This window comes from Alligator sinensis, unplaced genomic scaffold (assembly GCF_000455745.1).
Source record: "Alligator sinensis unplaced genomic scaffold, ASM45574v1 scaffold19_1, whole genome shotgun sequence".
Lineage (NCBI taxonomy): Eukaryota > Metazoa > Chordata > Crocodylia > Alligatoridae > Alligator > Alligator sinensis.
In genome coordinates this window covers 3,298,455-3,314,096 of record NW_005841916.1, presented here as the reverse complement: position 1 = coordinate 3,314,096, position 15,642 = coordinate 3,298,455, and the positions used below count along the sequence as shown (strand labels likewise).

Genomic DNA, 15,642 nt, shown 5'->3' with positions numbered 1-15,642 from the left:
CCCCCGTAGCCCTCCTCCCAGTGCCACTGTCACCTGCCTCAAGTGCAGCCTGGCCCAGCCCTTGCTGGGGAGAGCCCAGTGCCACCCCAGCCCTCAGCTGCAGCCCACCTCTCCATGAGCAGATCCAGGGTACACACCCCCTATGCTCTCCCTGGGTGCATGCAGTGGCAAGAGCCACCACCCCACGCCCCCCGGATGAGTTGCGGCTTCATCCCTTGCTTTGTCCCAGCTGGGCAGTGCCTGCCCCAGCCCCAGTCCCTCCTTCACCTCAGGGGCCTCAATCAGTCCTGCTCCCACCTTTCCCCTTCCCCTTCCCTTCCATCATAACAGATGTACCAGCTGGACACTGCTCTTCAAGCTGCTGGGCTGCATATCAGAAATCAGATCGGCATCAGCTGATATGCCTCCTTAAAAATCAGGTATCAGTATCAGCTCCAAAACTCTATTGGTACACCCCTAAATAGCCATACAGTAGTCTTGTAAAAAGGTAAATGTGACAACATGAAGCTTTTACCATCTGAACTGCAATGACTGGTTGGACTACTGATAGTTTCAAATACCACATAATTGCTTTTGGTATGGTTTAGAAGATACTGGGGTATTACAGTCTTGTCACCATTTATATCACTAGAACACTTTGTATAATGTCAGTATTACTACCCAGTCAATCAAGGACATTTTGCTGTATAGACAGGGTTAGAAGCAGCCAATCTTCTTTTGTGGCAAGGCTTCTTTTCTGTAATCAGCTTATACTCTATTTACTTATGTTAACCAAACCTGCTGTGACACTGCTTTTATAGTGTCTTCTGTCTACTGTCCTTTTAAGTCTGTGGACTTCTGACCCATATGCCTACCCACTGTGCCAGATCTACAGTACCTGTAGTAGCTTTTGAATAGCTGTTTCCTTTTCTATTCTTCTGAAACCAGGTGCATTTGAATCAGAATATGGGATTGTTTGACAAACTAGCAGGATGGCTTGGGCTGAAAAAGAAGGTGGTTCACGTTTTGTGCCTTGGTTTGGATAACAGTGGCAAAACAACTATCATTAATAAGCTTAAACCTTCAAATGTAAGTAGCCTGATTTGTTATCTCTTTTACCAAATGCTATTTTAGAGCTAATGTTTGTATACATTATTTTTAGATGTTATAATATGCTAAGTTTAATCATGGGGAGAAATCAAGAGTTTAATCAAGAGTCCTCTTCAAGCTTAGAACAGTATAACAGAAATTTCAAAAAGTCCAAATACATTGCAAACTCACTTTTATTATATCTGTTTAAATGGAAGCATTAAAAAATTGTACCCAATGCCCTCAAAGAGAAGGACATAAAAAAGGGTTTATGTTGACTGCAATTAAAGAGCTGATAGAAACTCTTCTGATCTTTAAGAAACAAATATTACATTGCAGTATTTTTTTCATATGATTTAATATGATTTGGGAGAAGCATCATTTTATTGTGACTAGCACTTGGCTGAAGTATTTTTATTAAACATGGTGTTTCCTAATTACAATATTTGGCTAAGCCAGGTGCTACAGAGGTAGCCAGGGAATAGTAAAAAATGCAAAATCTTAATGACCACTTTGGTGTCATTAAAGCAGAATATTTTTTTACAGTGAATGGACTATAATAATCAAATGCATTAATCTATTGATTAAAAGAAAATACGAGTGCATTACCAGTGTCTTCAGGGGTTTAGGTTGTAGCCGTGTTGGTCTAAGGATATAGGCAGACAAGGTTCCTTGGGTGAATTTGATATCTTTTATTAGACCAACCCAAATGGTTGGAGAATAGTTGTTAAGCAAGCTTTCGGGTTCAAAAACCCTTCGTCAGGCTCAGGAAGCTGCAGCAGTTGGTGTGTGCTCTTCCTGGATGGAATGAAAAGTAAAGAAGCCAGGGGCTGGGCTGGGGAGTCAGTTGCCAGGCAGATTATAATGTATCAAAAATCCAATGTCTATGTTTAGCCCCTGATCTCTAGTATCCAGCAGGTTGATGAAATGGAGCTCATAGGCTCATCTCTGGGATGTGTTGTGTAAATTTCCCTTGAGGATCAGGACTGAGAGATTGGAGAGAGAGTGGCCCTCCTGTGAGAAATGTGCCCCCACCGGTAATTGGGTGTTTCTGTCTTTGGTGGATTTCCGGTGTGCATTCATTCTGGTGCGCAGTTGTTGTTTGGTGTCTCCTACATATCTTCCATCAGGGCATTTGGTGCATTGGATGAGGTATACTACATTCCTGGAGGTGCAGCGGTAAGATCCTGGGATGCTGATGGCTCTGTTGTGGGGTGTAGTAATAGTGGGGGTGGTGGAGATGTGGGGGCAGGTTTTGCATTTCTTGTCATGGCACGGTCTGGATCCTTTTGGTGTGTTCTGGGGTTGAGGAAGTTTGCTTCTGGTGATGAGGTTGGCGAGGTTCGGTGCTTGTCTGAAGGCTAGGATGGGTGGCTCTGGGAAGATCTTTTTAAGAATAGGGTCTTTTTCTAATATGGGTTGCAATTTTTTGAGGATTTTCCGTACAGGTTCAAGGGATGGGTGATAGGTCATAACCAGCGGTGTGCGATTTGTGGGTGTTTTTCTTCTGTACTGCAGCAGTTCTTCACGTGGTATCCAGGTGGCTCTTTCAAACGTGCGATCTACCTCTCTGGAGGAGTGTCCTTGCTGGGTGAAAGCCTTTTTAAGATTGGTGAGGTGGCAATCCCGGGTGTTCTCTTCAGTACAGATGCGGTGGTATCTGAGGGCTTGGCTGTATATCACTGCTTTTTTGGTGTGTTTCGGGTGATTGCTGGTTCTGTGCAGATATGTATGTTGGTCTGTGGGTTTCTTGTATACTGTGGTCTGTATTTTACCCTTCTGGATACTGATCCTTGTGTCTAAAAAGGGGATGTTGGTGTTGGAGCAAACTTCCTCAACCCCAGAACACACCAAAAGGATCCAGACCGTGCCATGACAAGAAATGCAAAACCTGCCCCCACATCTCCACCACCCCCACTATTACTACACCCCACAACAGAGCCATCAGCTTCCCAGGATCTTACAGCTGCACCTCCAGGAATGTAGTATACCTCATCCAATGCACCAAATGCCCTGATGGAAGATATGTAGGAGAGACCAGACAACAACTGCGCACCAGAATGAATGCACACCGGAAATCCATCAAAGACAGAAACACCCAATTACCGGTGGGGGCACATTTCTCACAGGAGGGCCACTCTCTCTCCAATCTCTCAGTCCTGATCCTCAAGGGAAATTTACACAACACATCCCAGAGACGAGCCTATGAGCTCCATTTCATCAACCTGCTGGATACTAGAGATCAGGGGCTAAACATAGACATTGGATTTTTGATACATTATAATCTGCCTGGCAACTGACTCCCCAGCCCAGCCCAGCCCCTGGCTTGTTTACTTTTCATTCCATCCAGGAAGAGCACACACCAATTGCTGCAGCTTCCTGAGCCTGACGAAGGGTTTTTGAACCCGAAAGCTTGCTTAACAACTATTCTCCAACCATTTGGGTTGGTCTAATAAAAGATATCAAATTCACCCAAGGAACCTTGTCTTACCAGTGTCTTGTAGCCTGAGAAAGTTTGACATTGGGGTACATATTACATGTTGATGTGGTTTAGAAATGGAATCCAATATGCTCTGAAATGCATTATCAACAGGTTTTGTAGGTATTATAGAGGTGAGTCAATGCTAGAATATTATTCCTTGCCTTCTTATTTACATGCATTGAAGGCTTTTAATGAACTGAGATGCTGTCTTGCAAAGTAGCCTTGAAAGAGATGGGGTTTTTTTAACTGTTCCTTTTAACTATCAATTACAGTTTTGTTCTTCATCTACTTCCAGACAAGTTCCTTGAATTTTATATTTCTGTTTCTGATGCATTCCTTAAAGCAATTTGCACATTCTCCACTTTGTGTACAAATGAGATAGCTTAGTCATGGGAACCATTGGGCAAACTGCTAATTGTGGTAGCGAACATATTTTTTATAACATATTTTACAGGTCAAGAAGCAAAATCAATTTTAGTGTATATGTGAAGGAAGTTAGGTGCTTTTTAATAAGATGCTCAAAAATTTTACTGTATTTGCTCTAATATAAGACTACCCCCAGTAATTAGATTCTATATATAGAAAATGTATAAACTTGTTTTAATTGTCCAGGTATAGAATCTAATTATTGGAGGTATGCCTTGAGTTTGTCCCTCTTCCACTACTACTGCAGGGAAAATAAATCTAGGGGGGGGGAACAGGTAGCCTCCTTGCCCTTTGCCTGCCCCAAACTTCTTTTCCCTGGAGCCCTTTATTGTCAGACCTGGCTCTCTATGAACATATGGAAGTGAGAAGCAAAATTGAAAACACTGAACTTAAAATAAATATAGCCATACTGGGTTATTCAGAATTGATGCATATTACCTTTTTGGAAAGTTTTGTAAGTTTTAGCACAGCTACCCCAAAAACACACTTTTATGTAGCACTTTGACACCTACTTATATAGAGTACAAACTACTGTTGGGTGGTCACCGGATATGGGCGTGTCCCTTTGTGCCCAGTTGGCATTCACCAGTTCTCTCCCACCCATATGGACCCTCCATCAGTGTAGTTGGCGTGGCTCTCTCGTTTTCTATTCTTGCCTGCCACGACTTTGATGTTTAAAGGTATAAATGAAAAGGGAGGAGTGATGACTTCCCCGCCCCAATGACAACTAACAGCTGGTTCATGCCACTGGGTTCTGTGCCAGCGAAAGACAAAATAAAAAAATGAAAAAAAGAAATTAGTTGGCCACGCTGAGTTCCCTTCTGGGTTGTCAGGGCTCGAGACAACTCCCTTCACCCAGGCATGCCTTCACCCGGGCACTTGACTGTCAGCGCTGCAGGCAAATAAGGTTTTTTGTTTTCTAATTGCAACTGCGGTGATCGGTCAGGATTGCAGATTAGGCAGAAGAAACATTCCCCTCTTCCCTTCTCCATGTTAAGCTCCCCGTTTCCAAACAGAGGCTCGGGGAAGTGCTTCTCCCAGATTCAGCTCCCCTTGGAACCAGGCTGCCCGGGGATGGGAGCAAAAATGCGGGGTCTTCCCGCTTCCACTCCTAATTGCCGCCGTACCAGCTTGATTGGCAGCACGCACCGGCTAATCAGCGCAATAAAAAAACAAGCAGAGAGAGAGAGTGCATCCCTTTCCTCTCTCTCTCTCTCTCTCTTTTTTCCCTTTCTATGAGGACTCCTCTGAGCCCACAAGACTAGATCGGTGTCTTGCCCTGTTCCCGGGGACTTCAGTCTCTGGGCTGGGTATGGCAACTGCCCTACCTGCCCGTCATCTTCCCAGTTCACTCGCCTCTACCCCTGGCTCTCTGCTCAGTCCCGGATATTGGCTCAGCCGCCGATTCCCGCCAATCTGCCTCACCTGGCAAGGTGGTAAAGGAGAACTCAGGCAGATCAGGAGCTCCAGCTGTAGCATGGCTGTGTTGCTTCTGCCGGACCCATACTTGTGGGCAGGGGCCCACCACGGGTAACTATCCTTTGATTCTTCATACTACACATGATATTAGTCCAAAGCCTTATGATTTATTTTATTTATTTTATACACCATTGGGCTAGTCCCCAGCAGAGTCAATACCATTTCAACAGCCATGATGACCCCACAGCTCAGCAATGCTCAGCATGTGAGTGTACTCCAGATACCCCCTGACAAAGGATCCACGTACTGGTTAATGCCCCCCACCAACTCATGACTGGAACAAAGTGTTCTTGTCATGAGTTCTGGGATCTTCCAAAACTTTATATACAGATTAGGCATAGAGCAACCTGGTCAGGTTTCACCTCATAGAGGGTGGGGCCCCACTAATCATATGTGACAGACTGAGAGAGGAGGTGACAGAGGAGTTTTGGGTGAACTGTTTGGGGCCCAATTTGGTGATACTTGCAAGACATTTAGGACTGGTTAAAAAACAGAAATCATTAGAAATGGGCAAGAAAGCACATCTCAGGTTCAGGAGTGAAGAGGAAGTTTAAATGTATTCAGTGTAGTGGCTCACCATGACTTGAAGAAGAGTTGATATTGAGGGGGACTGAACGCAATGGGCATTACTACTGATTTTATTTAGATAGGCTTCACTAAACTATCCTTGGTAGGTTCCTATCAGTATGTTTGCCCAATATGGACCATGTGTTTTAAAGTCATGGACTGTGTTGGCTGCATTTTAATCAACTTCATAGTTGATTTCCATTACTGAGCACATGCTGCTTTTCGCACCATTTTAACAATAGACAATGTATTTAATGAGGTTTCCGTGTATGAGGTTGTAAAATGAGGAGATTTTTCCCCTTGCTGGAGAGACATTTTAATTTTATCCTTTTCAGGAGAAAAACCTTGTCTTACATTTGATTAAATACAGCAATATTTCCACTTGAAAGTCTGAAAAAGGGTTATTGTTACTTTTTCAGATCACCAAGTTCTTTAGCACAGTGTTTGGCAACATTTTTAGGCTGCGGGCTAGTGACCCAATTCAGGTCAGAGGAAAGGCAGGCACTAGGACCCAACTACCACTGCAATACAGGGAGAGTACCTGCCATCTTTCAAAGCAGGGGCATGGGTTAGGCAACTGTTGCCAAACCACTGTTGCTGAAGGCCCCACCTGCCAATCCCCCTGTCCAGAGGATAGATCAAATGGCTCTGCAGGTTGTAGGTTGCCAACCCCTGCTTTAGCAACCTAATAGGATAACCTTTTTAATACTTCAGTATTGCTGCTGCTTTAAAAAAATACCTGTTTTAGTTGTATAGCTAGCTAAGTTATCTGCTGATTTTTGGCAATCAGGCCTTTTGGTACCTGCTAGCACTTCAGGCTTTGATTCACTGGTAAACATGGTACTGTTTTTGAAGCACTCTAGTAGTTAAGATCTATAGCCTAAAAATGCTACTTGCTGCTTCCCAACAGCAAATATGTTCCTTCTGAAGCCTGCTGATAAGAAAGGTTAGAGCAAATGATTGCTCTCTATTCAGGGTATTCTTTTCATTGAAACTATGCCTGCCAGAGGGCAAAAAATACTTGGACTTCTTGTGCTATAATCTCATTGATGACTCCTCAACCCTGAAAGTTATTCTTTTCTGAGAATGGTGTATCTCACAGCTCAGCATGTATGTTTAAGAAAGTTATGCTGTTAAAACTAAAGGAAAGGGATTTGGTATTAAAGCAGAAGCTTCCCTAACTCTGCTTCCTCAGTTCACAGCTAATACAAGTATTCATTGTTTTGCTAGAAAATCCTCATCTTAAGATAATATTGTACCTTCCTCGTAATTTCCTTTAAGTACCCACAGTATCCATCCAGAATGTTTTTTTGTGCTCCTGGATTGTTTCCTGAATATGATATAATGCATCAGAATTTGGGGAATATAAATAACTTAGAAGGAGGTTGTATTTCAGTAACTATATGTTTCTAAATTAACATGAGTTTATTTTAAAACATTTTTTTCTTTTGAAGGCTCAAACTCAAGACATAGTTCCAACAATAGGATTCAGCATAGAGAAATTCAAGACATCCAGGTATCAGCATTATTTTTTTCAGTTGCTTGATATAATAAATAATACTATAGCACACAGTCAGTTATTTTTAAGAGAAATATATTGAATCAAGATATTATGCAATGACCCAATGAAATGTCATGATTCAATTGTTCATATTATTGTAGAGACCAGGCCACCAGTGTTGAAACATTCTGTAAATGGTACTGCTGCTTGTGTAAGATGATAGATTTGAAATACTGCTTGCTTGAGAAACTTGCCTTTGATTCTTCATCTTCCACTTCTAGAATGAATAGAACTGGGAATCCTACCAGCCCCGCATGTGTAGTCCTAGGGAAAGGCATGTCTCAGATCACTGAACATGAACCTGTACTCAGTTAAGAACTATATCACTGAGATACTCTGAAGAGATTGCAACCTAATCTCCTTAACTGGAAAAGGGTGGCTGAAGCCTTGGTAACATGAAGATGGCATGGATTAAGGTCAGGAAAAAGAAGAGGAAGTGATTGGTTAAATTAAATATGAGGTAGAAGAGAAATTGCCCCACTTATATGTGCTAAGAACTTGAAAGATTATATAAAATTCATGAACAACTAGCTCATATGACCTTCATAGTATTTTTTAAAGGGATGCAGGCAGTCTTCAAATCAAGCTGTGCACCCAAATAGATGGGGAACTTACATACAATTAACAAGTTTCTTGCTTTTGGGCTCATGTAAATGTATATTTTTAAGAAGCTGAGTTCTTGTACTCATAGTTGTTGACCTGCTTAATGGTTTGGGTAACCTGCCTACAAAGTAGGCTATCACTGTGCTGTGGTTGTTGCTGTTATTCTGCATGTAGAGTTAATTAACAAGGGAGTTGGTTCACCATTAATTTTCCCACACAATACAAAGTTTTTAAAAAGGTCTTTAAAAGCTCTCTTAATTCAGGAAAGATGAATCCATATCAAAATAATGAATAAGGTAAAGTGTGGATTTAAAATAGCTTCTTGGGTGGATACCCATGTGTAATATAAAAGTTTTCACAAAGGGAGTAATTCTGGATTTCCTTATGCACAAATTAAATTATATTTGTATTTATATTTGTATTGTTTGATGCCATAAGTGGATCACAATTTTTCTAAGTGGAGTTACTATGTTTATTATTTGGAATAAAGCTTAAGGCCACCTGTACATATGATGGGGGTTTAGTCCGCTAAACTGAAACTGTGGGTTTTTAATTGCAGTGATTAAAAAAACCACCATTTCAATTCAGGGACTTCTGTCACCATTATGCTGAGGGGCCTAATGCCCCTTCCCCACCCCTTTTTTTTTCTCCTCTGTGGAGCCTGCCTACTTCTCTCTCAGCCGGGGGGTGGGGGGGGGGTGCGGTGGTGCAATCTTCCGGTGGGTCAAGTGGGCAAAGCGGCTTCTGAGCTGCGAGGGGCCCCAGTCCTTTTCTCTGTGGCAGCAACATCCCCTGGGGCCACCTGGATGGGATACTAGCAGGCGGATGCTGTCCAGGGAGTGCCACCCCCATGGAGGGAAGGTCTGGGCCCCCCCCCATAGCTTAGGGCCCACCAGCAGCTCACCCCGCAAGCTACAGGAGAGGTGGGCAGGCTTCACAGGGGAAAATAAAAAACGATCAGGCCCCTCACCACTTTTTTATTTCCCTCAGCGGAGCTTGCCTGCCCGAGCTGTCACTGGGCTGTGCAGCCCCTGAGCTGCGGTGGGGGGGCAATCCTTCCCTCCTACACAGGGTGCTAGCTGCACAGGTGTTGCCCCAGGTCTCAGGCAGGACCTGCTGGATCTAACTCTTCTCCGAGCCTGAGCTGGGGCAGTACCTGCCCACTTGCAGCCCACCTGGGTGGCCCCAGGGGTGCCGCTGCCATGGAAGGAAGGACCAGGGCTCTCTGCAGCTCATCGGTCACTTAGCCCACTGGCAGCTCACCCCCTCCAGCTGCGGAAGGTGTGGTTAGGCTCCATGGGGGAAAAATAAAGGATAGGGCCCCTCACTGCTTCTGCCTTCAGCCTGCCTCTCCCGCAGCAGAGTGGGGGCAAGCTGTCAAAGGCTGCAACATTGCAAACTAAACTACATGCAGATGTGGATTAGTCTGCAAAGTAGCAAGCTCATTTAAATCATGAAAAACTGTCACATGTACATCTTGACGCAATTAAAGTGCAAAAATAGCCAATTTTTGTGACATGTACAAGTGCCCTAAAGCTACAGTTGGCCCCTTGTTTCTTTTGCCAGTTGGGGAAGCCTAGTTAAGCTAAAGTTTTTTAACTGAAATTTAGTATTGCTAGGGTGCTTTTTTAAAAAAGCAGTTCTGCCTGTTGGAAGCCATCTGTGCACATTCAAGGACAGAATTCTGTACATATGCTTCTTCTAGATGGAAGGGTGGTTTTTAATGTTCTCCCAGTGTTCTAAGTATATCTAAGTATTACAAGTGATATCAAAAGACTGAAGTCTGATTTAAAAGAGGCTGAAGAAAATTTATTCTTCTGTCTTTTAGGTTTACTTTGTTCTTTCATAAATAACGCAAAAGTGGAAAGAGAAACATCTTTAAACAGAAGACAATAAATCAAAAAGCTACAAAAATGGCAGGGGGAGAAAGAAGACAGATGTACTAAAGTTACTTTTGTTTTTTTCTTAAATGGCTAGGGTTTAAATTGACTACCATTTAAGTGTCATAGGAAAATACATATTTTTCCTGTTGTTTCTTTGCCTCACATTCTTTCTCTCTTTGCAGTTTGTCTTTCACAGTGTTTGACATGTCAGGTCAAGGCAGATACAGAAACCTATGGGAACATTACTACAAGTAAGTAAACATTATTGAGTTTAAAACATTACTGTTTATTTTAGCTAAATATATAAAAGATTTAGAGAAAAGCATAACAAGACCAAGTACCTGAAATTTAAAGTTAGACAAATTCAGGCTAGAAATAAGTTGCACAACATAACAGGGGTTGTAGCAGATTGTCTGAAATTAGACATTTAAAAAAATGAAGTTAGATCTTTTTCTCAAAGGTGTGGTTTGAATAGGAATTAATTCAAGGAAGTGTTATAGGCTGTATTTATACAGGAAGTCAGACAAGATGATCACAATGGCCCCTTCTGATCTTATAATCTATTATGTCTGCATTATAGTAATCAGTATCACGTGGAGATACTCAAGTAGTTTAGGTGCCAGAAGTAGTCTAGCCATGTCACCATGAAGTTTCCACAGGGGCCAACTTTATCCTTTATTTCAGTGCAAATTGGATGTCAGTTCCCTTTACTTGCAGGGTAAATTGGCCTGTGTGCACCTTTGCTGCTGTTGGCTAGCCTGCTTCTGATCTTTGAGGTACCCAAGTTTACTATAAATGAGCTATCTCTATGCTGCGCTGCTCTCTTCTGTATGGGATATGCCCTATGAAAAGTAAAAATGGGATGTTGGTCTTAAGGTCACCTTGGATTATCAGTCCTAAAGCTAATATCAGTGGCATTGTAAGATGCTTAAATGAGACATTAAATAGCGTGATGTTATTAGTGTGACTTAGAATATTTTTTCCCAAACTACAGGTTTGAAATAATTGGCTTGGAGTCTTCCAGTACTTTATCATAGTTATAGTCTCATTAAGTGTTCTTACACTGAGACGTCAAACCTTCTTTTTCTACCTATATGTTTCTGATTAAACATAATAGTTGGTGCAGGTTTATACTGGTTTGTTACTATAAATAATTCAAATTGCATTGCACTTACAGTGATAAAAATGGGACACTGTATGGGTGTAGAAAATTAAAAAAAATACAGAGATTTGAGGTGATGCTAGTATGCTTGCTAGCGACTCAGTGACAGGAACATAGAAACTATACAACTTAAATATCTTGTTTAAAAGTTAGAAAACTTGAGATAGAGATTAGGAAATATTATTTCTTGGCCTTCGGTATGTGGATGTTTTGACGCTAGGTAAACCTAGAATATATTGACTTACTGCAGCTATTTTGTAGACCAGTGTAATGTGGAGCTACACAGAATGAGGTGTCTTTATAATCAGAAACATGATCAAATTTGGTACCTTTTCTTCCATTTGGTTTGGAGAAAATCAGTGCGCTTTATCAGATACTGCTGTTGGTTTTTTGGCACTTCCTATTTTATCTCTTGCTGATGGCAAAATTTGAAGCAATTTATATTTCTTTCCAGCTCCTAAACTTCTCTCTGTCCCTATTATTTATATTCTTAGGATGTCCAATAGAGAGCAAGAAAACAGTAACCTGCATTCTGTATTTTAAAGACTTACATTTTATATCTTTATTGATAGGCTTCAATAGAAACATACTTTTTTTAAAATTAGGAATTAATTCAGAGAGTTTTATCTACACACACACACACACACACACACACACACACACACACACACAAATGACAGTTTGTGAAATTGTCACACATGTGGGAGTTTCCTAAAAGTTTCAAGCATAGATTTGCAAAGGAACTTAATGGAAATTGGATGCTAGTTTTAATTAATCAGTGTTTTGCAGGAGGTTCACCTTGATGTCAGTCTTGAATGCAGTGATGTATCCTAATGTGACAGAAAAGCAGATGGTGTGCAACTGGTTAGTATGGTGGTATAATGTCAGCAGTTTTCAAAAGCTATACTGCTGACTTAATGTTCCAGGCACTGCTGTGCTGCAGCATGTATACTACCCCCTGGACCTGAAGTAGCAGAGGCACCTACATGTATTGCTGCTGGTGGGCCAGTTAACCCTGCTGAGCAGAAAGAACAACTGAAAAATCAACAATGCTGTTTCTGAGCAGCAATGCTGACCCTCTAATGCTCTCTAATATCCAGTTTCTCTACAACCAGTGCACTGCTTTTGTCCATATGGGATGTCAGTCCAGTTAAAAATTGTTTGAAGAAAATACAGTACTATATCCTATTTAGACTTGTAAAGTTAAGCAAGACTGCTTTTTGCTATCCTTTCAGAGTTAAATACAAGGGAGGCTAATCTTAAATTGCACAGGAAGTAGGTACTTCAGAGTATTTGAAACTTGTAGTTTTTTCCTTACTTCATATACAGCTGTCTCTCAAGATGTCTTCTAAACTTTTTAGGCAAACTTTGAAAACTGATTTAATAATGTACCAGTTAGTAATGTAAATCTGATTTAACAGACTCTTATTTCCTTAACTATGTACTAAAACTCTAATTTCGTATAGTCATTGCTCATAACTGTTTTAGTGGTTTTAGATTTCCTAGAACATTATACAGCATCTCTCTACAGTTTAGTCAGGTTTCATACAGTACCTTAAAAAAGAAACTGGGCAAATGTTTGCAGTTGAAATTTAGACAGAGTCTCCACTATTTTTAATGATGGTGGTAGTTGGTAATAGATTGCAGTACTGTTGTTGTTTTTTTTCAATTTTCTTCTATTTATATACATTTTTCCCCTCAGCCTTTTTTGGAAAGGATGGCATATAAATCTAAATAATAATTACTTTGATGTAGAGAGGAAGAAGTAAAAAAACATTGGTAACTGACTCTTAGGGAAATGTAAAAAAATGAGAAAAAAATTGCAGTGAATTTTAACTATAATGCAAAAAGATTTTAAAGAGTTTCTTGTACAGATTTAAGTGAATTCATTAATATATGGTGTTATGTGTTTTTATTTTGTTTAAATAAAGATAATTCTATATTAAATCTTAAGTCAGTAGCTGATTTTGGTCTGTGCATATTGTAATTAGTGTGGTATCACTTTCCAAAATGTGTTTACCTAATTTGAAGTAAAAGATAAGTAGGTAAAAAATTAGGTACTCAATATTCCTGGTGACTTTGCTTATGCACAAATTTTAAACTGTCTCTGGATGAGCCAGGTTCTGGCACTCTTGAGTGGAAAGGAATGAACCCTCTTCAACAAACTTGTTTTACATAAGCAAGTAAAGTTAAACATATTTTTTCAAGGCAGTTTTCCATCTTTATGCTGGCATCCAATTTGACTGCATTGCAGTTTATGCTATGTTTCAATAGAAAACTTAAGCTTTTCTGAACGGTCCAGATAGACTGGACCTCATCTTGGTTATGACATGTTTCTGTGGCTGGAAATTATATTCTCAGCCTGTACCAAAGGCCAGTCCCAGGGCTGCTTACCGTTGCCACCTTGCCATACTAGTGCCTTTATTGCTCAGTCAGGGTTTTGCCCTGTTGTCCTACTGCTGAGCTACTAGGCATTCTTATTCTATGGTCCCATGGGTGCCTACAGACCCATGCAGCCAGTCTAGATGCAGTCTCCCCCTCACCTGAGGATATCCCTTCTCTTGCTTCTGCCTTCAAGCAACAGGAGCCTCTGTGTCTCTGTTATTCAGCTGAAAGGTAATGGGCTGGACTCAGAGATTTGATAGTAAAAATCTTACCTTCTGTATGGAAGCAGAGTGAATATAAGACCAAAGGCAAATAAGCATGTATTTGTTCTTCTGAAAACCTTTTGTTAGCCTGAGAGAGCCTATAATTTGCTTTTTTGCTTTTATGTTATGCAGAGAAGGCCAGGCAATTATCTTTGTCATTGATAGCAGTGACAAATTAAGAATGGTTGTGGCCAAAGAAGAACTTGACACCCTCCTGAATCATCCAGGTAGGGAGATTTATTTTCCCCGTTGTCTCCTTGTTATGTTGTATTGTTTTATACTTAAGAAAACCCTTCTTAACATAGCATTTTGTGTTTTGATTAAATCATCTTCCATTTTAGTCACTGATAGGAACTAGAGAAAAAGTGGTAGTAATTGTTTGACAGCAGATATTTAGAACCTGGTCAGACTCCTGTTGACCTCAGTAGGTATTGGATTGGGCTTGTATTGTTCAGTGTGAAGCTGATGTATTTGTTTTGAAGAGCAATAAATCTTCATATTTACAGAAACTTGGACTCCATAGATAGTGCTTAAAATTCTGCCGGTCTCCATTTATGGCAATTTTTTCTATTAAAACCATATATTGTTCAATGTAACCTTTTCCTGATTAGTTGACTAAGAACTTTCTGACTATGAGGGTGGTTAAACATTGGAACAGGCTACCTAGAGAAGTTGTTCCATCCCTGGAAATTTTCATGAGCAGGTTGGACAGAAACTTTACTGGGATGTTGAGGATGATGCTGCCCTGACCAGGGGAGTGGACTAGGTGACCTCATGAGGTCCTTTCCACTCTTGCTTTCCTATGATCCTATAAACTTCTGTGCCAGACCTCAGAGATCTTGTTTTGGTCTCTGAGGAGAAAAAAAAGGAAAGTACTTATATAACTGCAGCTAGATGTAACCTCCACTAATGACGCCATACTTTTAGTAGTCCATGCGGGGTTTATGCTGGATGGGTAGAGGGGGGAAATTGTGATTATTTGTAAGGTTGCACTTTGAAATAGGCATTAAGTTTGTGTTTCCCAGTATATTTTCCCAGATGTGCTGCTATTAAGTTATGTGTTGTGTTAATGCTGTGTTCTTTGAAACAAAAGTAGCTGTGTTTCTTTTAGAAATTAAAGCATATATAGAAATACAAATTATAATTGAGTAATACATAATACAAAGAGTAGGTATTTTCTTTATCTCTATTCTCAACTGTATTTTAATCACTTAATGATTCATTTCATCATTTAATTCATTTATTCATTTAAACATTCTTCAGCAGTTAGAATGCGTGATATTCTCTAAAGGTTATTATCTTGCATAGATATCCACTCTTGGGTCACTTGCCCTCCAAAACATGCTTCTACAATACCTTCAAGTTTTTACAAATTTCAGGGTCCTTATCCAAAAGTCAGTCTATAAGGAGGAGCAAGAAGGAAGTACTGCTGCTTCCAAATATAACAGAAAAGGTGTAATCAACTGGTAGCTCCAATATTTAGATATTTGAGGAAGACTTCTCCATCTTTCTAGAAGCATCTGTGTAGCAGCATTAAAATAAAAACTAGTACTGTAGAATATAAGCAAAGGTTACAAAACCATTTCAAACCCTGTTTTTCTCATATTCATAACTTTCTGAAAAATCACCCCAGGCTGACATTTTCTGTTTGTTCTTTGACAAAAGTAGAAAGACTGAAAAAAATTCTTCAAACATCTAAATTCTGCGCAAATTAGAAAAACACTTCTTCCATTAAAAAAAAAAAAAAGACACCTCCCCCCCCC

The 15,642-nt window shown here is 40.5% G+C and overlaps 1 protein-coding gene across 2 annotated transcripts in view; it reads left to right on the top strand.

Annotated features, from left to right (window-relative positions):
• Positions 1-15,642, top strand: part of ARL6 (ADP ribosylation factor like GTPase 6) — a 43,943-nt gene that overhangs the window by 7,959 nt on the left and 20,342 nt on the right. For both annotated transcript variants that reach the window (XM_006018897.3, XM_014517590.2), the window contains exons 2-5: positions 928-1,068; positions 7,477-7,538; positions 10,252-10,320; positions 14,012-14,106. In XM_006018897.3, the coding sequence (XP_006018959.2) occupies positions 946-1,068; positions 7,477-7,538; positions 10,252-10,320; positions 14,012-14,106 (349 nt within the window). In that variant the 5' untranslated portion in view covers positions 928-945. The remainder of the gene's footprint in view (positions 1-927; positions 1,069-7,476; positions 7,539-10,251; positions 10,321-14,011; positions 14,107-15,642) is intronic.